Source organism: Lutra lutra, chromosome 4 (genome assembly GCF_902655055.1).
Source record: "Lutra lutra chromosome 4, mLutLut1.2, whole genome shotgun sequence".
NCBI classification, from domain to species: Eukaryota; Metazoa; Chordata; class Mammalia; order Carnivora; family Mustelidae; genus Lutra; species Lutra lutra.
Window position 1 is genome coordinate 105,213,087 of NC_062281.1, and position 22,259 is coordinate 105,235,345.

General features: G+C 38.3%; 1 protein-coding gene across 3 annotated transcripts in view; it reads left to right on the plus strand.

The window, feature by feature from the left end:
* The window catches only part of VAV3 (vav guanine nucleotide exchange factor 3), a 373,454-nt gene that overhangs the window by 292,857 nt on the left and 58,338 nt on the right, over positions 1 to 22,259 (plus strand). For all 3 annotated transcript variants that reach the window (XM_047724317.1, XM_047724316.1, XM_047724318.1), the window contains exon 20: positions 15,616 to 15,752. In XM_047724317.1, coding sequence (XP_047580273.1) covers positions 15,616 to 15,752 — 137 coding nt within the window. The remainder of the gene's footprint in view (positions 1 to 15,615; positions 15,753 to 22,259) is intronic.

A 22,259-nucleotide genomic window follows, 5' to 3' on the forward strand; every position in this document is an offset into this window, starting at 1 on the left:
TAAAAGAATCATTATTAAGGACTTTTAGGAAATATGTTCACAATTTTATACATTAAAAATTTCATTTCCTGCAAAATTTCAGTTACATGTAGCCTATTGATAGTTATAAGTAAAAACACAAATGAATACAGTTAAAAGCAAGTCAAAACTAGTTACGAAGTGGTAGTTTGTCCAACAAAAACTGAACATTTTTATTATTAAAAGTTAAATTTGATTATGAAAATGTTGATTATGCAGACTTATGGAATACAAATATATAGAACAGGAGAGGAGACGAAGAGGTAAACAAATCACTGTATGAATTACAAATTAGTGTTCATAATAAAGACTGTCTTGGGTGTATGCACTTGCTCAGGTGTTTAAGCAAATACAAAGAAGTCCAGTTATGGTGAAAAAGAGTATGCAAGTATGCAACTAGAACAAGATGATTGGAACATTAACAGGGGCCAGGAAATATATGGTCTAGTAGGTTTGGTCCAAGAGCTCGGATTTAATTCTCAGTGCAGTGGGAAGAATTTTAAATAGGATAATGCTATTATATAATTTATATTTTTAAAAAGTCATTAGTATGGCTGTGTGAAGGACAGTTGAGCATTGTAAGAGTAGATTAGGAAAGGTCAATTTGAAGGCTAATGCTTGACCTGCGAGGTAGTAATAAAGATGGAAAGAAATGATTGACGAGAGAGCCATTTTGGAGGTGCGATCCAAAGTGTATATGTGCATGTTTGGAAAGATGGCTCCTGGGAAAGAGAAAGAACTATTTTTCTTTCTTTCTTCCAAAAGAATTCATTGAGATAAAGAATCTAATCTTTGTCACCAAGGTGGACACAGTCCAGCATATATCAACTCTACATAGAAAGATGCTTCTCCCCTAGTGTGTATGTTTTGTACTGGCTGAGTAATTTTCATGCAATAAGTGGTGGTAGAGTGGTGCGTATGGGCATCTAAGGGACCATCTGTTTAAGGCAGTTAACCCACACTTAAGAGAATGATAGTAGGCTTCTCAGCAGGAGTGCTGTGTGAGTCTCAAAGAACAAGAGGAGTAAGTCACATTGTTCCCCTCTTGGGGGTGGCATGATCTGGGTGTGCAGACAACAGTAAGTAGATGCCAGCAAGAAGATGTGGAGTGTTAATAAGCACCTCTGACCTATTCAATAGATTTCAAAATGTTCAACAGGATAGGGTGCCTGGGTGGCTCAGTCATTAAGCATCTGCCTTTGGCTCAGGTCATGATCTTGGGGTCCTGGGATTGAGCCCCGCCTTGGACTCCCTGCTTAGTGGGGAGTCTGTTGCTCCCTTTCCCACTCCCCCTGCTTGTGTTCCTTCTCTTGCGGTCTCTCTCTCTCTGTCAAATAAATAAAAAAAATTCTTTAAAAAATTTTCAAGGGGATATATGTGTGAAAGGAGTGATAAAATAAGGTAGACCATCAAGATTACGTATATCCATTTTGAATTTCATTAATTGCTTTCATGCAATGTCACTGACCACTTTTCTGTCCCTTGTGTACTTCAAGCTCTTTTCAGTCTCAGACTTCATGTTTATTGTTCAACTTGCCTGTTAAACCCAACCCTCCCACACCCCCTCCCAAATAATTACTTCTTTCTCCTCAGCCTTAGGATTTCTTCTCCTAAAGAAACCTCCCACCTTCAGCCCTACCATAACCTGGTCACTCTCTAATCCCATACCTGTTTCTAAATGATTCCTTATAATAGATCTATCTGGTATTACATCAGTCCATTTGTTTTTATGTTTGTTGTCTCTGCTAAAATATGAACTTTGTGAGAGGGGAACATGTCAGTCTTATTTACAGCTGCATTCCCTATACCTAGGCCAGTATCTGCACATGGAAGATTTGTAAATATTTGTTGAATAAATGAATGAACTCATTGAAAAAAAATGAAAACTATATTATTGCAAAGTGCCCTTAACCATTTTTGCTTATATTTTGTCTTATCCTTTAGATATCCTTAAGGACTGGACTATTAAAGGTTCAGTGTGGTTGCGAGAAAGAAACATGCTCTGTTGCTTTGGGGGGAGGGGTTTTGCTAGAATGGTAAGAAAATGGCCCAGGACATCTTATCAGTAGTCACTCCAGGGTTCAGTACTTGCCATGAAGGGGAGGAGTTCAACAGGCTTTATGGTATTCTTTCAGGACCAACAGTTCTGGAAACTAGTGATGCCAGTCACCTCTTGTCAGGAGTCAGAAACCATGGTTCCCTGCTGACTGGATATATCTGCGTCCTGCTTTCATGTTCTATAGGAGCAAATATGATTGGCTTGTTTCTCACCTTCCATTGAGGACTGGCCCTTTGGACTGTCTTCTTTCAAGCCTCCTCACATGTTCAGCAGCTTTATTACAACCTTTGGCTTAATCACTAACCTCCCTGAGGTACTCAGGTGCTGTCATAATAGCAGAATGATGTGGTTTATGTGATTAAAACTTTCTGTAGAAAGAACCACATGTGGCTACTTGTCCACAGGTCCACAAAACTGTGTGTGGACGTATCAGGCACTGAAAGTACTCTTGATTGTCGAGTCCAGGGCATTTTGTTCTGGTCATTGAGGAGATTTGAAGCCCTGTCTTTAGAATAAACCAGTAGGACTCTCTACTTCCTCCTAGAATTCACCTAATCTTGGGGAGCACACAGTCTTTGACCACTTGAAAGACAGTTCTACCTCTTCTCCTGCTCCCCAGGATAATGCTGGACACCCAACAGGGATTCAGATGATCCCCAAACATGTACAGGAGACCTCTTCTCTGCCACAGTCCTGGTCCCTGCAGATTCCAGACAATGACAAGCCTTCAGCCAGGAGAACTGAAGTTGGTGTATGGGGTTCTAGCTTCTAGCCAGCTGTTGACCTCAGACATTTTTATTTACCACTTTGGATTTTAGTTTTATATGGTAGAAGATGAGGTGGTTCGAGTAGGTGGTAATGTTCTTACTTTGAAATCATGTGATTGTGTTCTTTTTTCTATCTTCAAAGAAGATGTTGTGATAGCTCAAGTTGGTTTTTTTTTTTAATTTTTTATTTTTAATAAACATATATTTTTATCCCCAGGGGTACAGGTCTGCGAATCGCCAGGTTTACACACTTCACAGCACTCACCATAGCACATATCCTCCCCAATATCCATAACCCCACCCCCCCTCCCAACCCTCCTCCCCCCATCAACCCTCAGTTTGTTTTGTGAGATTAAGAGTCACTTATGGTTTGTCTCCCTCCCAATCCCATCTTGTTACATTTATTCTTCTCCTACCCCCTTAACCCCCCATGTTGCATCTCCTCTCCCTCATATCAGGGAGATCATATGATAGTTGTCTTTCTCCGATTGACTTATTTCGCTAAGCATGATACCCTCTAGTTCCATCCACGTCGCAAATGGCAAGATTTCATTTCTTTTGATGGCTGCATAGTATTCCATTGTGTATATATACCACTTCTTCTTTATCCATTCGTCTGTTGATGGACATCTAGGTTCTTTCCATAGTTTGGCTATTGTAGACATTGCTCCTATAAACATTCGGGTGCTCCTATAAACATTTAACATTCAGATCACTACGTTTGTATCTTTAGGGTAAATACCCAGCAGTGCAATTGCTGGGTCATAGGGTAGTTCTATTTTCAGCATTTTGAGGAACCTCCATGCTGTTTTCCAGAGTGGTTGCACCAGCTTGCATTCCCACCAACAGTGTAGGAGGGTTCCCCTTTCTCCGCATCCTCGCCACCATCTGTCATTTCCTGACTTGTTAATTTTAGCCATTCTGACTGGTGTGAGGTGATATCTCATTGTGGTTTTGATTTGTATTTCCCTGATGCCGAGTGATATGGAGCACTTTTTCATGTGTCTGTTGGCCATCTGGATGTCTTCTTTGCAGAAATGTCTGTTCATGTCCTCTGCCCATTTCTTGATTGGATTATTTGTTCTTTGGGTGTTGAATTTGCTAAGTTCTTTATAGATTTTGGACACTAGCCCTTTATCTGATATGTCATTTGCAAATATCTTCTCCCATTCTGTCAGTTGTCTTTTGGTTTTGTTCACTGTTTCCTTTGCTGTGCAAAAGCTTTTGATCTTGATAAAATCCCAATAGTTCATTTTTGCCCTTGCTTCCCTTGCCTTTGGTGATGTTCCTAGGAAGATGTTGCTGCAGCTGATGTCGAAGAGATTGCTGCCTGTGTTCTCCTCAAGGATTTTGATGGATTCCTTTCTCACATTGAGATCCTTCATCCATTTTGAGTCTATTTTCGTGTGTGGTGTAAGGAAATGATCCAATTTCATTTTTCTGCATGTGGCTGTCCAATTTTCCCAACACCATTTATTGAAGAGGCTGTCTTTTTTCCATTGGACATTCTTTCCTGCTTTGTCGAAGATGAGTTGACCATAGAGTTGAGGGTCTATTTCTGGGCTCCCTATTCTGTTCCATTGATCTATGTGTCTGTTTTTGTGCCAGTACCATGCTGTCTTGATGATGACAGCTTTGTAATAGAGCTTGAAGTCCGGAATTGTGATGCCACCAACTTTGGCTTTCTTTTTCAATATTCCTTTGGCTATTCGAGGTCTTTTCTGGTTCAATATGAACTTTAGGATTATTTGTTCCATTTCTTTGAAAAAAATGGATGGTACTTTGATAGTAATTGCATTAAATGTGTAGATTGCTTTAGGTAGCATAGACATTTTCACAATATTTATTCTTCCAATCCAGGAGCATGGAACATTTTTCCATTTCTTTGTGTCTTCCTCAATTTCTTTCATGAGTACTTTATAGTTTTCTGTGTATAGATTCTTAGTCTCTTTGGTTAGGTTTATTCCTAGGTATCTTATAGTTTTGGGTGCAATTGTAAATGGGATTGCCTCTTTAATTTCTCTTTCTTCTGTCTTGTTGTTGGTGTAGAGAAATGCAACTGATTTCTGTGCATTGATTTTATATCCTGACACTTTACTGAATTCCTGTACAAGTTCTAGCAGTTTTGGAGTGGAGTCTTTTGGGTTTTCCACATATAGTATCATATCATCTGCAAAGAGTGATAGTTTGACTTCTTCTTTGCCGATTTGGATGCCTTTAATTTCCTTTTGTTGTCTGATTGCTGATGCTAGGACTTCTAGTACTATGTTGAATAGCAGTGGTGATAACGGACATCCCTGCCGTGTTCCTGACCTTAGCAGAAAAGCTTTCAGTTTTTCTCCATTGAGAATGATATTTGCGGTGGGTTTTTCATAGATGGCTTTGATAATATTGAGGTATGTGCCGTCTATCCCTACACTTTGAAGAGTTTTGATCAGGAAGGGATGCTGTACTTTGTCAAATGCTTTTTCAGCATCTATGGAGAGTATCATATGGTTCTTGTTCTTTCTTTTATTAATGTGTTGTATCACACTGATTGATTTGTGGATGTTGAACCAACCTTGCAGCCCTGGAATAAATCCCACTTGGACGTGGTGAATAATCCTTTTAATGTACTGTTGAATCCTATTGGCTAGTATTTTGGCGAGAATTTTTGCATCTGTGTTCATCAAGGATATTGGTCTGTAGTTCTCTTTTTTGTTGGGATCCTTGTCTGGTTTTGGGATCAAGGTGATGCTGGCCTCATAAAATGAGTTTGGAAGTTTTCCTTCTATTTCTATTTTTTGGAACAGTTTCAGGAGAATAGGAATTAGTTCTTCTTTAAATGTTTGATAGAATTCCCCCGGGAAGCCGTCTGGCCCTGGGCTTTTGTTTGTTTGGAGATTTTTGATGACTGTTTCAATCTCCTTACTGGTTATGGGTCTGTTCAGGCTTTCTATTTCTTCCTGGTTCAGTTGTGGTAGTTTATATGTCTCTAGGAATGCATCCATTTCTTCCAGATTGTCAAATTTGTTGGCGTAGAGTTGCTCATAGTATGTTCTTATAATTGTCTGTATTTCTTTGGTGTTCGTTGTGATCTCTCCTCTTTCATTCATGATTTTATTTATTTGGGTCCTTTCTCTTTTCTTTTTGATAAGTCTGGCCAGGGGTTTATCAATCTTATTAATTCTTTCAAAGAACCAGCTCCTAGTTTCGTTGATTTGTTCTATTGTTTTTTTGGTTTCTATTTCATTGATTTCTGCTCTGATCTTTATGATTTCTCTTCTCCTGCTGGGTTTAGGGTTTCTTTCTTGTTCTTTCTCCAGCTCCTTTAGGTGTAGGGTTAGGTTGTGTACCTGAGACCTTTCTTGTTTCTTGAGAAAGGCTTGTACCACTATATATTTTCCTCTCAGGACTGCCTTTGTTGTGTCCCACAGATTCTGAACCGTTGTGTTTTCATTATCATTTGTTTCCATAAATTTTTTCAATTCTTCTTTAATTTCCTGGTTGACCCATTCATTCTTTAGAAGGATGCTGTTTAGTCTCCATGTATTTGGGTTCTTTCCAAATTTCCTCTTGTGATTGAGTTCTAGCTTTAGAGCATTGTGGTCTGAAAATATGCAGGGAATGATCCCAATCTTTTGATACCGGTTGAGACTTGATTTAGGACCAAGAATGTGATCTATTCTGGAGAATGTTCCATGTGCACTAGAGAAGAATGTGTATTCTGTTGCTTTGGGATGAAATGTTCTGAATATATCTGTGATGTCCATCTGGTCCAGTGTGTCATTTAAGGCCTTGATTTCCTTGTTGATCTTTTGCTTGGATGATCTGTCCATTTCAGTGAGGGGAGTGTTAAAATCCCCTACGATTATTGTATTCTTGTCGATGTGTTTCTTTGATTGTGTTATTAATTGGTTTATATAGTTGGCTGCTCCCACGTTAGGGGCATAGATATTTAAAATTGTTAGATCTTCTTGTTGGACAGTTCCTTTGAGTATGATATAGTGTCCTTCCTCATCTCTTATTATAGTCTTTGGCTTAAAATCTAATTGATCTGATATAAGGATTGCCACTCCTGCTTTTTTCTGATGCCCATTAGCATGGTAAATTCTTTTCCACCCCCTCACTTTAAACCTGGAGGTGTCTTCGGGTTTAAGATGAGTTTCTTGTAGGCAACATATAGATGGGTTTTGTTTTTTTATCCATTCTGATACCCTGTGTCTTTTGATTGGGGCATTTAGCCCATTAACATTCAGGGTAAGTATTGAGAGATATGAATTTAGTGCCATTGTATTGCCTGTAAGGTGACTGTTATTGTATATTGTCTCTGTTTCTTTCTGATCTACTACTTTTAGGGTCTCTCTTTGCTTAGAGGACCCCTTTCAATATTTCCTGTAGAGCTGGTTTGGTGTTTGCAAATTCTTTCAGTTTTTGTTTGTCCTGGAAGCTTTTAATCTCTCCCTCTGTTTTCAATGATAGCCTAGCTGGATATAGTATTCTTGGCTGCATGTTTTTCTCATTTAGTACTCTGAATATATCATGCCAGCTCTTTCTGGCCTGCCAGGTCTCTGTGGATAAGTCTGCTGCCAATCTAATATTTTTACCATTGTACGTTACAGACTTCTTGTCCCGGGCTGCTTTCAGGATCTTTTCTTTGTCACTAAGACTTGTCAATTTTACTATTAGGTGACGGGGTGTGGACCTATTCTTACTGATTTTGAGGGGGGTTCTCTGAACCTCCTGGATTTTGATGCTTGTTCCCTTTGCCTTATTGGGGAAATTCTCTCCAATAATTCTCTCCAATATACCTTCTGCTCCCCTCTCCGTTTCCTCTTCTTCTGGAATCCCAATTATTCTAATGTTGTTTCGTCTTATGGTGTCACTTATCTCTCGAATTCTCCCCTCGTGGTCCAGTAGCTGTTTGTCCCTCTTTTGCTCAGCTTCTTTATTCTCTGTCATTTGGTCTTCTATATCGCTAATTCTTTCTTCTGCCTCATTTATCCTAGCAGTGAGAGCCTCCATTTTTGATTGCACCTCATTAATAGCTTTTTTGATTTCAACTTGGTTAGATTTTAGTTCTTTTATTTCTCCAGAAAGGGCTTTTATATCTCCCGAGAGGGTTGCTTTAATATCTTCCATGCCTTTTTCAAGCCCGGCTAGAACCTTGAGAATCATCATTCTGAACTCTATATCTGACATATTACCAATGTCTGTATTGATTAGGTCCCTAGCCTTTGGTACTGCCTCTTGTTCTTTTTTTTGTTGTGAATTTTTCCGCCTTGTCATTTTGTCCAGATAAGAGTATATGAAGGAGCAAGTAAAATACTAAAAGGGTGGCAACAACCCCAGGAAAATATGCTTTAGCCAAATCAGAAGAGATCCCAAATTGTGAGGGGGAGAAAGGGGATAAAAAGGGGTTCAGAAGAAGAAAAAAAAAAAAGAAACTATTAAAAAAAGAAAGCCGATAAAAAATATAAAAAGGAAATATATATATATATGTGTATATATATATATATATATATATATATATATTAGATAAACTATTTAAAAAACGTTAAAAAAAGAAAACGGTAAAAGTTTAAAAAATTTAGCAGAAGAAGAGAAAAAAAATTGAAAAAGAGAAAAAAAAATTAAATTAACTGCAAGGCTAAAGAATCATGGGGAGAAAGCCATGCGTTCCATGCTTTGCTTTCTCCTCCTCTGGAATTCCGCAGATCTCTTTGGTATTGAAACTGCGCTCCTTGGTAGGTGAACTTGGTCCTGGCTGGGTTTCCCGTTGATCTTCTGGGGGAGGGGTCTGTTGTAGTGATTCTCAAGCGTCTTTGCCCCAGGCGGAGTTGCACCGCCCTTACCCGGGGCCGGGCTGAGTAATCTGCTCGGGTTTGCTGGGTTTGCTTTCGGGAGCTTTTGTTCCCTGAGCGCTTTCCGTAGAGTTCTGGAGGACGGGAGTGAAGATGGCGGCCTCCCGGTCTCCGGCCCGGAGGAGCCGAGAGCCCGGGGCCCCAGTCCTCAGTGCGCCCTCAGAGAACAGCACCCAATGACTCCCGGCACCCTGGCCTCTGGCCGCGCTCCGAGCTGACTGAGCCTGTGACCGGTTCAAGGTAACCCCGAGTTTAGAGCTCGCTCCTCGGCTCTGTCTCTGTAGCCGGCTTCCCTGTTCTAATACCGGTAAGCTCTGCGACACTCAGACTCCCCTGATCCTTCTGTGACCCTGTGGGACCTGAGGCCGCGCTGACCCCGCCTGGGCTTCACCCCAGTTAAGCTTCTGGAGAGATGTCCCTCAGCGGAACAGACTTTTAAAAGTCCCAATTTTGTGCTCCGTTGCTCCGCCGCTCGCTGGGAGCCGGCCCCTCTCCCTGCGGTCTATCTTCCCGTCGCTTTGGATTCACTTCTCCGCCAGTCCTACCTTGCAGAAAGTGGTTGATTTTCTGTTTCTGGAATTGCTGTTCTTCTTCTCTTCAATCTCCCGTTGGATTTATAGGTGTTTGCAATCTTTAGATAAGCTATTTAGCTGATCTCCCGCTACCTGAAGTAGTCTCAGCCTGCTACTTCTCCGCCATCTTGACTCCTCCGCTCAAGTTGTTTTTAACTGGACTCCTCACACCCCTGGGCAGGGGTCATTTTTGAGGGATCTGACAAATGGCACATTCTTGTAGAGTTTTAATCTTACTTAAGGATTTTAGGAAAACTTTTCTTTTCACGAGAACACACATATTTGGTGGAACAGAATATTAAATTTGTGTGGATTTTAAAATAACGTGAAATTTTGTAGTGAGTTTTATGTTTGGTAGCCTATAAAATCTTTTTAGTGAGTGGAGGGGAAAAAAAAAAAACTTTCAAAAGGTATCATATATTTCACCCCTGATTTACTAATGCTCCTGTAAGTAGTGCCAAAGAGTGAGTAGTCAGTGTTATAAAGTGGAGGAACTATCTCTGTCTGATCCTTGTTTTTATATGAGGAATGACAGTGCTATTTCTTTCATCTGATTCATCATTGTTTTTAAAAGGAAAGAGTAGCCTTCTCTGGGTGAAAATTTTTGAAGTCATTGATAGGGAGTGTTCCCTTTGTGAACAATTAGTTCTTTAGACCAGTTTGTTTTCCACCAAATTGTCTGTTTCTGTTGTAACAGATGGTTTCCATTTTGAGCCTCCTTTTGCTTCTCTATGAAGACCAACAAGTCAGTGGAAATGCACTGCTTGGTTGGAGATGTGGTAGGCGGGGAAGCCCAGCATCCTAGCTACCTATCTTGCCCGCTGCTTGTTCTGCTCAGTCTAGTCACCAGACATGATGGTTCGATTGTGAACTTCTGTCAGGAAGAGCCCAGACATTAATGTTAAGAGGATTTAGCTGGCAAGGTGTTCTTTCGCTGCAGCTTTTTCAAAAGCATGTTTGGAACCACTGGTTGTTGGTCATGATGAATTGCTCATGCACCCACAAAGTGTGATTTCTAAACCTAGCTAGGATGTGGAAACCACACCTGGAAACTTATAGCAACATAAAAGTAGATTTCAGGGTTCTACTAGAGACTTAACAAAATACATTCCCTGAAATTTTTATTGACAGGCATATTTTGAAAAATTTCCCGCTGGACCAGAGCCTATGCCCAGTTGTATTATGTTTGAGTTCACCTGCCTCATCAGTAGATGGTAGGCTCTTTGAGGGCAGGAAGCATGTCCTTGCTCGGTTGTCAATCCACCATGCCCAGAACTCATGGGGTGCTCAGGACATTGAAGGAAGGAATGAATATGTGATGCTTGTAATCAACTTCCTGGGGTAAATCAATATATTCTCCGACATCTTGTAGAAGTAATTATTTTTTGATGTGGCTGTGTTTAGTTTTTAAATTAGGCCTCAGAGGTGAAAGGCCAGCACCCTACTGACAGCCCATTTATCTAACTCTTCTCCAAGTTATTGTCCCGGGGAAGCCCGTTGCGTTAGGACAGTGATATCAGCATTGTGTATAAACACTAATCTATGTTGTGGCCATCACTCTTCTTAGAAGCCAAGTGGTTTATAGTGGTACAGTAGGCTGTTCATTGAATTTTGAGGGTTTATGTGAAAATTGTTCATGAAATAGTTTATATCTGGCAAACTTTTAGATAGGGTTCTGCTTAGAATTAACTTTAAAAAATTATTTTTAAAAAATTTCTTGGCATGTGTCATTCTTAGTGGCATTGGATTCAAACTTGGAAGGAAATCTTGCTTCAGATCCCCTTTCACTTGCATATTGTTTTGGAAAGCTCTAGCATGCCTTGTAATTACATTGGCTTCAGTTTTATTTAACTGGAACCTGATGACTGGTACTGGAGTATAGCCATAATTTTAATATTGCCGACTCTTCAGTTTGTTAATTCATGCATAAGATGACTTGGGAACCTTGTCTGATTTAAGACTAAGTATGATGACTAGTGTGAACAAAAGTTAAAGGGCAAAACTGTCCAGAAGTTATATATCAAGGATGTAGTTAGCTGCACAGCAACGTATTTGCTGTAGGGAATGAAACAAGCTAAAATAACATTTGGCAGGAGCACTAATTAGTCTTAGCCATCTTAATTATATTCCTTTAGATAAAGATAAGTCTTTATATAAAGTTTCGGGAACTTCCTACATTGCTTAACTGTACATGTTGGAATTATATATGACTTTTTGCATTTAATATCTGCAGGTAGTTGCATGATAAATTTTCAGATTTTGATGAGCAACTCTGTAACTATACCAGTCTATGCACTATAAATGCTATTCTGGAGCAGAAAGAAACTGAACAGTGCTTGGGTCTGTGTTACCCAAGAGGAAAGAAGCTGTTTTCTGGGATGAGTTGTAATTTTATAATATAATGGAATTTAATATTTTTAAAATCAGTTTTTAGAATAACTTTTGGATATTTATTTCTGTTTGATCAGAGTTAGTGAGGAAAACTGTCATCTACTTTTGTAGATTTATAATGCTTTGCATTTTAGAATTCCTTGACGTATAGATAGCTAAAGGAAAATATGAATAACTAGGGATTTTAAGCCTGAACAAATTTTGAAAGGCTAATGTATAAAAAGGAGATTTGCCACCTCCAGCATAACTCCAGATGGAAGGAGGCCCGTCAATGGAGAGAAGTAACTCAGAGATTTTGGAGTAAATTTTAGATAGAGTTTGTTAATAAACTATACACCCCAACGATAACTCATTGGGGTGTATAGTATCATGTAGTGAATGTTCTCTACTGGACATTTTTAAAGAGAGTTTAGAACCTGTCAGGAAGAGGGAAACAAACCACAAGAGACTCTTAATCTCACAAAACAAACTGAGGGTTGCTGGGGGTAGGAGGGTAGGGAGAGGGTGGTTGGGTTATGGACATTGGGGAGGGTATGGGCTATGGTGAGTGCTGTGAAGTGTGTAAGGCTGACAATTCACAGACCTGTACCCCTAGGGCTAATAATACATTATATGTTAATAAAAAATTAAAAAATTTAAAATTTTTTAAAAAAGCCAAAAAAAAAAAAAAAAGAACCTGTCAGGAATATTTTATAAGGAGAGAGGAAAACCTGCAGTAAATCAACACTAAATGGCTATTTGAAATATGAGGATCTATAAATCTAATTTCTTCTCCATTCTTGATCTCATTTATGAGGTGTAATGCCTGCCTGGCATTAGACTGTGTTAACAATTATATTGATGGTTGAGTGCTGATATGAAGTTTAACCCAATCTCTCTTCTTACTTTAATTGCATTTTTATCTATCCATTAATGGGATTATGTTCACCTTCTTAGCAATGTTACCATGTCTGTCTGTCTTGCCCACCCTCTCTTTCTTTCTTTCTTTCTTTCTTTCTTTCTTTCTTTCTTTCTTTTCTTTCTTTTTATAAAAAGGAGGAATATAAGCCATTCCGAACACCAGTATCCTAGCACTCCTATTATATGCAAGCACCAGCGGCAAGGTCAAGGTGTCAGAATTCATTATGTCACAGTGGCCTTGCTGGATCCCTTTTATTCTTTGATCTCTGGAGCCCTGTTGACCTGATGACAGATCATCCTGAAATGGGAAGTGCCGACCTATCAGAAGTAAATAGCCAGAGATTATTCTAACAAATGACTAAAAAATATAAATTCCATTATAAACTCCTAACTCATCCCACACAAAAAAAAAAAAAAAAAAAAAAAAATGTGAATCAAATAAATGCTGTATTTTCAAAGTCACTTATGGCCGAATTCAAGTTAGTAACAATGTCTTTTTGGCTATTACCCGGGCTTAACCATCACTCTTGGCAAAGAGCACACAATTCAGTTTTAGGAATGAGGTCAGCAACATACCCTATGCTAGTGTGCTTACTAGATCAACTTCCCAAATGAAGTTCATAACCAAGAAGAAAGTTATAGCAGAAGAGATGCAGTAAATGAAAAATTTAGCAATAAGTAAGACTAAAAAAAACCAAGTCCATCATTTCAAAGACAACTTAGTTCTAAGTAAGCTTTAAGACTACTGAGGCCTCATTTCCTGACCAGAGCATATTAATATATGTAAGACTTCAAATTTTAAGTAGGATTTTAGTAGGCTGTGTGTAATGGGCATTCCAGTCCATCAAAAAAGATAAATAAGGCAGCATTGTTCCATGTCTTACATTTCACAGCCTTGTCACCTGGGTATGCCATATGTTAACCCCTAATTTATATATGGTTGGTGAGATGTAATTAATTTTTTTTCTTTAGACACCTTATGGTTTTTCAGCCATGTTCTTGAGAATGGACTACGTTGGGCATGTTGGCAATCACAGATGTATTGTTTCCATCAGGCACTGCTTGGTTCTGTCTTTGTGGATCTACTGCAGGAAAGGTCAGAGCCCTTCCAAGCATTTCACTGGTCCCAGTCTTTGAGGCCACATCAGTTATTTCAGGTTTAAAAACTCTTATTCCTTGTCTTTAGCCTTTATTTTAAAATTGACATAAAAACAAATTATCAAGGGAGCCTACTAATGAAATGCTTTCCTGTTCTAAGAATGTTCAACAAAACTGAGGCTAGGGGCCCCTTGGTGGCTCAGTGGGTTAAGCCTCTGCCTTCGGCTCAGGTCTTGATCTCAGGGTCCTGGGATCGAGCCCTGCATCGGGTTCTCTGCTCAGCAGGGAGCCGGCTTCTCCCACACTCTCTGCCTGCCTCTCTGCCTACTTGTGATCTCTCTCTCTCTCTGTCAAATAAATAAATAAAATCTTTAAAAAACAAACAAACAAAAAAACTGAGGCTAACCACAACTCTAGCCCCCCAGCATGGAATAACTATATCAGTTGTGTGCAGGAAATATTTAGGTCTCATATAAAATAAACAATAGCAACTTGATAGAAAACATAAAATAAGCTTTTTTCTCTACTCAAGGCATATACTGTGTTGAGAGCAAGTCTGAAAAACACTTGACTGAGAAGAGTTCTGTCGAGTGTTGTTTTTGGGAAAGACAATCAAGTCTGCTGTTTGTGTAAGGGCATCTGGTCGGGAAACACTCCATGAAAGATGTGGGATGAAAGTCATCCCTCCAGGGGTTCTGGGGCACAAGAACTGAAGCAAAGGGGAGATGTAGCAACTCGTAACATGCCTCAGCAGTTACAGCAGCTAAATTGGGGTGAAGGGTCCAACGTTTTTCAGTCCTCCTGCCTTCTGATGGATGAGTTGATAAGAAGGTCTTGACTAACGCTTTTCAGTTCTGCCTAATTTACAGCTCTACTTGCTTTCTTCCATCTGGGATGGTTATTGAAAGAGGATTATGAGGACTCTATTAAATTGTTTGCAGGAGCATTTCATGTAGGTATTGAGGTCTGTGTAACTGGACAACCTTTTCTAGGTAACTTGGACATCTAGAACTGAAGGACCACCACACATTCTCCTACTCTATTGGGCATAGCATTTCCAGCAAGTTGCAGCTTTACCATGGTCAATCATTGGAATAAAAAGTCTTGACATGTGTAATAAGCAATGGCTCGAGTCCCTGAATATGCACCAAATGTCATGTTTTTGAGTGTTCTTTCTCACAGGAGGGAGCATCTCATCTATAAATGAAAAGGTGACTGTGAAGTTATCCATTTGTGACCAGGATTGGTATAGTTAGACTTGGATGCAGTTGAAGCTGTTCTCAAAAATGAAATATTGAACTGAGATCTTCATTGCACGTTCTTCGAAATACAAAGAAAAAGGATGGATCTGTATTTCAAGTGTTGTTTATGCTATTGGCTTAGACATGCTCCTTTTATTGGGTCTGTTTTGCAAGCCTAAATTTGAGCCTGAAGAATTTCTCCATATAAATGCCTTAAGTATTGCAGTGGCACATCCATCACCATTTTGCTTTTGAATTACAAAGATAACCTTAAGATATGAGCCTTATACTGGGCACTGTGATACATACACAGAAAGGGTGAGCCTCCTTAGTGATGAAATCAGCCAGTGCCCAAGAGGAAAGTAATAGGCAGAAAGGATAGAGTTGATGAAAAAATTGATTCTTTTCCATTAAACTGTACGTGATATGTTTTTTATGAAGCAGGCATCAGCTGAAAGAAATATTTTTTCAACTAAAAAGAGATTGATGGTGAGGGAGAGGAAAAGTATGTAAGGGATCAGGAGATAAATATGTGTCTTATTCCATTACCTTCTCAAATAATAAGAAGGTTGACAAGCATTCCATTGTCGTTACTTCAAATGTTTTCGTGGCCTTGGTGCTATTAAACCTTGATAATGTTAATGGCCTTGTTCTTACTTTAAAGTACATTCAGGCTTCACATGTCATTATTTTCTGAATTTTAAAAGTTGTGTTGCTTATTTTCAGGCTTACCAAAGATGCAGGTCATTAAGAACTATACAGGAGTACCACTCCCAGCTCTTCATGAAGGACCCCCACTGCATATCCAGGCAGGGGATACAGTCGAACTTCTGAGAGGAGATGCCCACAGTCTGTTCTGGCAGGTAATATCTCTGTCATTTGGACTGTGGTTTGGTTTGGTTTTTGTTTCTACTTAATGGATGATTTATGGCTGCTTAAAGAATAAAGCTCTTTCTTTAGAAACTGACTTTGTGCTTTCATCTTCAGAAATTTTACATGAGGTGGGGAAAAATATTTTTTATTAGCCTTCCCATGTTTACCAATGCCAAATGGCAGTGAACCTAAGAATGCTAAAGAAAAATAGGATCCGTGCTGTGAATCATAATTACCATTTTTATTAAAAATTCGTACTTTGCCAGAGCATTTTTTTCCAGACCTAGGACCTGTGGGTGTGATCTAATTTGCATTGCTTTAACAGTTAATGGTTCATTTCAGGGGAACCACCTAATTAGCTTGCCAGTGGCCATTTCTGGCCATATTTGATTTGTGCCTACCCACAGAAATGCTGAAGTTCTCAGAGGTGCTCTGGGCATTATTCATGAAATGTATGAAATGTGAAAAGTAAGTGAGCCTGTTGATATCTGCACTCTCTTGTCCAGTAACCCTGTATTTGGTCTAAGGATTGTGTTAGGTGAGGGCAGTGTGGTATAGTGTTGAGATTTGATAAAGCTGGACGGTAGAACATTGCTGTTCACTAAAGTATTCTCTATTTTCATGTGTATGTTAGAAGTATTTCCCAATAAAATTAAAGAGTTTGTTAAAATGTGTGTTGAGGGAAAAGGGCATGGGCTCAGCGGAAAGATTACTACATAAGTGAAATTTGGTTAGGGGCAGAGAGAGCAGGGAAGAACTAGTAGATAATAATCCATTGTGTACATGAATAAATGATAGTTATTTTGTTGACTTAAAATATTTATGGTCTGCCATTCTATTACAGATGAATGCTCCTAGATGGAAATTTCTCTCCAACCACTGTAGCCAGTGCTGTGGCCAGTGGGTCTTCCAAAACTCCACTCTTCCTCTTTCGTATCCCACCCCTCTCATACCTCATTCTTTCCAAAAACTGAAGAGATAGAATGAACAACTGAAACTCTACCGACTCTTTAGTCCAGTCCTGCACATTCCACCCCCAAAACAACATATACCTGCCTGTGTACCTGTAAGATTCCTCCTTCTCAAGACTTCTTTTTCTTCATAGGTTTTTCAGCCCACAATCAGCTGACTCTTGACTCCTACGTTTTCAACTCTGTTCTCTCCACTTACTTCTTTTCTGTGGCAAATAAATATACTTAAGCTCCTCCCATCTTAAAGTACATTAACCCAACTTTCTATCTGGTTATTTTAGTCTCCCTCTTCCAGTCTAAAACTAAACTGCTTGAGAGAGTAGTCTGTACTTCATCTCTCCCTCCTTATGCCCTATTTAGTAGTCTCCTGAAGAAACTAATGCCACTTTAAAAAAAAAAAGGAAAAAATGTTGTGATACATAATGCATTGCACATATTTAAAGTGTACAATTTGATAAGTTTTGGCAAATGAATATACAAGTGAAATATCATTAATCAAGATGATAAAAACAGCCCCCAAAGTTTTTGGGTGTACTGCTTTGTAATTTCTCTCTCATGCTTCTACCTGTTGCCCTTCCTCAATCCCCAGGCAAGCACTGTTCTGCTTTTAGGCTATGAGTTTGCATTTTTCAAAATCTTATAGAGTACATTAAAAAAAAAGAATTTTATATACCGCATCATACAGTATCTATTAGTTTTTGTATGGCTTTTTTCACTCAGCATAATTATTTTGAGATTAAGCCATGTCGCTTTGTGTAACAATCCTTCTTATTTTTTAAAAAACCATTTTATTGATTGTATAATTAGAATACAAAAAGCTGTATACATTTAACACCTGCAACTTGACAAGACTTGAAAATAAGTATAAATCCTTGAAGCCATCACCACAATGTATGCTGTAAACCTATCCTTCACTTCCAGAAGTTCCCCCTGCCCTCTTCATTTATTTACTTATGTGATAACATTTAAGATCTAGCCACTTAATGGATTTTTAAGTATATAACACAAGATTATTAAATACAGACTCTATGCTGTACAGTAGATCTCTAGGACTTATTTTTTTTTAAGATTTTATTTATTTATTTGACACAAGAGAGAGATCACAAGTAGACAGAGAGGCAGGCAGAGGGGGAGGGGGGAAGCAGGCTCCCTGCTGAGCAGAGAGCCCGATGCGGGGCTCGATCCCAGGACCCTGAGATCATGACCTGAGCTGAAGGCAGAGGCTTTAACCCACTGAGCCACCCAGGCGCCCCGATCTCTAGGACTTATTGTGCACAATTTGAACTTTGTACTCTTGGACTAATACTGCCCCGTTTCCCTTTTACACCAGTCCCTGGCAGCCACCATTCTGTTCTTTATTTCTATTCATTTTGGCTATTTTAGATTCTTCACATAAGTATAGGCAAGACACAGAAGTAACCTAATGTCCCTCGGTGGGCTAATGGATAAAGAAAATACCTATATATACATGGATAAAGATACACATATATGGATATACAAATGGATATACAAATAAAGAAAAAATATATATACACAAACACACAAGGGATATTATTCAGACTTCCAAAAAGAGGAAATCCTGCCATTTGCAAAAGTGTGGAAGAACTTGGAGGACATTATGCTAAATGAAAGAAGTTCTTTTTACTGCTTACTATTATTCTATGTATGGGTATAGCACAATCTATCCTTTAGTCTGTTGATGGACTTTTAAGTTATGACCAGTTTGGGGCTATTACAAAGAAAGCTTCTGTAAACTTTCAAATATAAGTCTTTATATAGACATATGCTTCATTTTTAGGTAAATATTGAAAGGGAAATGGGCAGATCCTATGTAGATACATGTCTAAATTTTTGAGAGATTACCAAACTGTTTTTCTAAGAGATTTGACTGTTAACATTTCTACCAGCTGTATTTGAGCATTCTAGGTGCTCCAATAATATCCTCACCAGCAGTGGGTGTGGTCAGTCATTTAAATTTTATCTTTTCTAGCAGGTGTATGGTGTTACCTTATTGTGGTTTTGATTTGCATTTCTCTAATGATTAATGATATTGAGCATCTGTCCATGTGCTCATTTACGACTCATATACCTTCACTGATGAAGTGCTTGTTCAAACATTTTGTCAATTTTTTTTATGGGCTGTGTGTTTTCTTATTATTGAGTTTTGAGAGCTCTGCATATATTTTAGGTACAAGTTCTTTCCTTTTTTAATAGATTTTTATTTATTTATTTAGAGAGAGAACACATGCAAGTAGGGGAAAAGACAGTGGGAGAGGGAAAGAATCTCAAGCAGACTCCCACTAAATCCAGAGCTCGATAGGGACTTGATCTCACAACCCTGAGATCTTGACCTGAGCCAAAATCAAGAGTCAGACACTTAAATGACTGAGTGACCCAGGTGCCCCCTTAGATCTTAATAAAATATGATTTATCTTTATTTTCTCCTAGCTTGTTGCCTGACTTTTTATTATCTTAATAATAGTGTATATATAACAGAAGTTTTTACTTTGATATATTGAAAGTAAAGAAAGTTTGTTAATTTGTTACATTAAGGATCGTGTATATGGGCATTGCATTTAAGAAATAGTTGCCTATCCAAGGATACGAAGATATTCTCTTACATTCTCTTCTAGAAGTTTTATAGCTTTAGGGTTTAAATTTAGGCTTATAGTCTATTTTGAGGTATTTTTGAATATGTGTTCATTTTTTTTTCAAAAATGGTGTTCATTTTTTTTGCATATGGAGATCTTTGTGTTCCAGCACCATATGTTGAAAAGATAGTCATTTCTCCATGGGATTGCCTTTTCACTTTTGTAGAAAATCAGTTGTCTATTTATGTGTTGGTATGTTTCTGGATTCTGTATTCAGTTCCATGGATGTCTCTCCATATTTGAACTAATACAATGTTTATTTTGATTGTTGCAACAAATTAATGTCTAAAATCAGACAGTGTTTGTCCTCCAGATTTTTTCTTTTGAAAGGTGTTTTGGCTCTTCTAGGTGCTTTGTATTTCCTATGTTGGAGACATCTTATCTCACCAATAGAAGGTTGCTGCAGTTTTTATTGGGATTGTGTTCAGTTATAGATCAGTATGAGAAAACTGACATCTAAACAATATTGAGTCTTCTGACCACTGAACATGGTATAGCTCTCCATTTTTTTAGGTCTTTAGTTTTTCAGCAATGTTTTATAGTTGTCAGAGTGAAGGACATGCACATCTTTTATCATATATCCTTAATTATTTCATATTTCATTTGATCCTATTGTACATGGTAGTTTTATAATTTCATTTTCTATTTATTGCTATATAACTGACTTTTATAAATTGATCTTTTACCCTACAACCTTGTTAAACTCATTTATAGGAATTAATTCCAATTAGTTAAATTAGAATTATTCTAGCAGATTTTTAAAAAGATTTATTTATTTTTGAGAGAGAGACAGCAAGTGAGGAGGGGATGGGAGGGATGGAGAGAGAAGGAGAAAGAGAATCTCAGAATCTCAAGCAGACTCCCTGCTGAGCGTGGAGCCCAACACGGTGTTCAATCTCATGACTCTGAGATTATGACCTGAGCCAAAATCAAGAGTTGTACACTTAACCAACTGAGCCACCCAGGCACGCCAATTCTAACAGATTTTTAAAATATGGACAATCATGTTGTCAATGAATAAATGTGGTTTTACTTCTTCCTTTGTAGTCTGAATGCTTTCTATTTCTTTCTTGCCTTATGACAATGGCTGGAACCTCCAGGAAAATGCTACTAGAATTAGAGGAAAGGTATATACTTGCTTTATTCCTGATCTCATGGGGGAAAGCATTAAGTCCTTTACTATTAGGTCCTTTACTATTAGGTATAATGTTATCTGTAATTTTTTATAAATACCTGTCATTAAGTTGAGGACGTTCTATGCTAGGCCTACTTTGCTTAAAGTTTTTATCAGTAATTTATGTTGGATTTTTACCAAAGGTTCTTTTTGCATCAATTGAAATGATTCTATCATTTTTTTATAATTTATTAATTTGGTGAATTACATTGATTTTCTGATGTCGTACCAATCTTGCTTTCCAGAGATAAACCCCAACTGGTAACAATAGATTGTCCTTTTTATTTATTGTTGTTTTATTTTCTTGTAATTTATTTGTCCAGGTTTGTTAATAGTTTAACACCCAAAGAATGAATGGGGAGCTATTCATTTCTCTTAAACTTTCTGAAAGAGTTTTTATAGAATCAGCATTATTTTTTCCTGAAGTGTTTTATAGAATTTATCAGGGAAGCTCTCCAGGCCTAGAGTTTCCTTTATAGGAAGTTGGGGTTTTGTTTTGTTTCATTTTGTTTCGTTTTTATTACGGTTTCCTTAGTAAATATATGGCTATTCAGGTTATCAATTTCTTTCTGGGTAAGCTTTGATAGTTTTTGTGTAGACTTTATAGTAGTGTCACCTCTCATTTCTGACATAGGTAATTTGTCTTTGCTTTTTTTTCTTGATCAGTCAAATTAATTGGTTATGAATTTTATTAAATTCATATGAGGTTGGTTCTATTTTTCTGTTTCATATTTCCCTGATTTCTGCTCCATTCTTTATTCCTGCCTTCTTACTTGGGGTTTAATTTGTTCTTATTTTTCTAGTTTTTTAAGGTCCTCATTGGTTTGAGAATCCTCTTTTCTAATATAGGCATTTAGTGCTATAAATTTCTAAGTACTACTTTTGCTGCCTCCTAAATGTTTGATAGGGGCTGTATTTTTATTTTGTTCATCTTGAAATACTTTCTAACATTTTTTTTTTCACTTTTTCACTTCCTTCTTATGGGTCATTTAGAAGTACACTATTTAGTTTTCAAATAGGGGTTTCCCAGATATATTTCTGTTTTAGTGATCTTATGCCTCTGGATGATGAACTTATAAGTGTTGTTTGTCTTTTTTTTCCCTCCCTGCCATGGTGGAAAAGGTTGGATAGAGTGAGCTAGAGCTGAGTATTTTCTTCCCGGCACCCCCGCTCCCCACCACTCCATATATTATGGGGTATATTACACTGGTAATATCCGAACTGGTCAGGCTTCCTTTAACTAGCTTTTCCTGAGGGCAAGTCTTATTAAGAAGAGCAGAGTGGGAGCACCTGGGTGGCTCAGTGGAATGAGCATCTGACTCCCTTTGATTTCAGCTCAAGTCATGATCTCGGGGTCCTGAGATCCAGCCCTGCATGTGGGGCTCCCCACTCATTGGAGACTCTGCTTCTTTCCTTCTCCTTCTCACTCCACTCACACGCATACACATTCTCTCTCTTTCTCTCTCTCTCGCTCAAATAAACAAATAAATCTGAAGAAGAAGACGAAGACGGGCAGAGTGCCTTTTCTCCTCCTTCTGCCAGAAGCTGGGGATTTTCCTCTCCTGTTTACTGTATGAATCTGGCCAAGCTCCTAAAGGTAGTCTTACAATATTGTGGGTTTCCCCTATGATGGCTCCCCCTGGACTGTTTAACTCTCAGAGTTGTAAGCACTGAACTTTCGGCAATTTGTCAATACCAGTT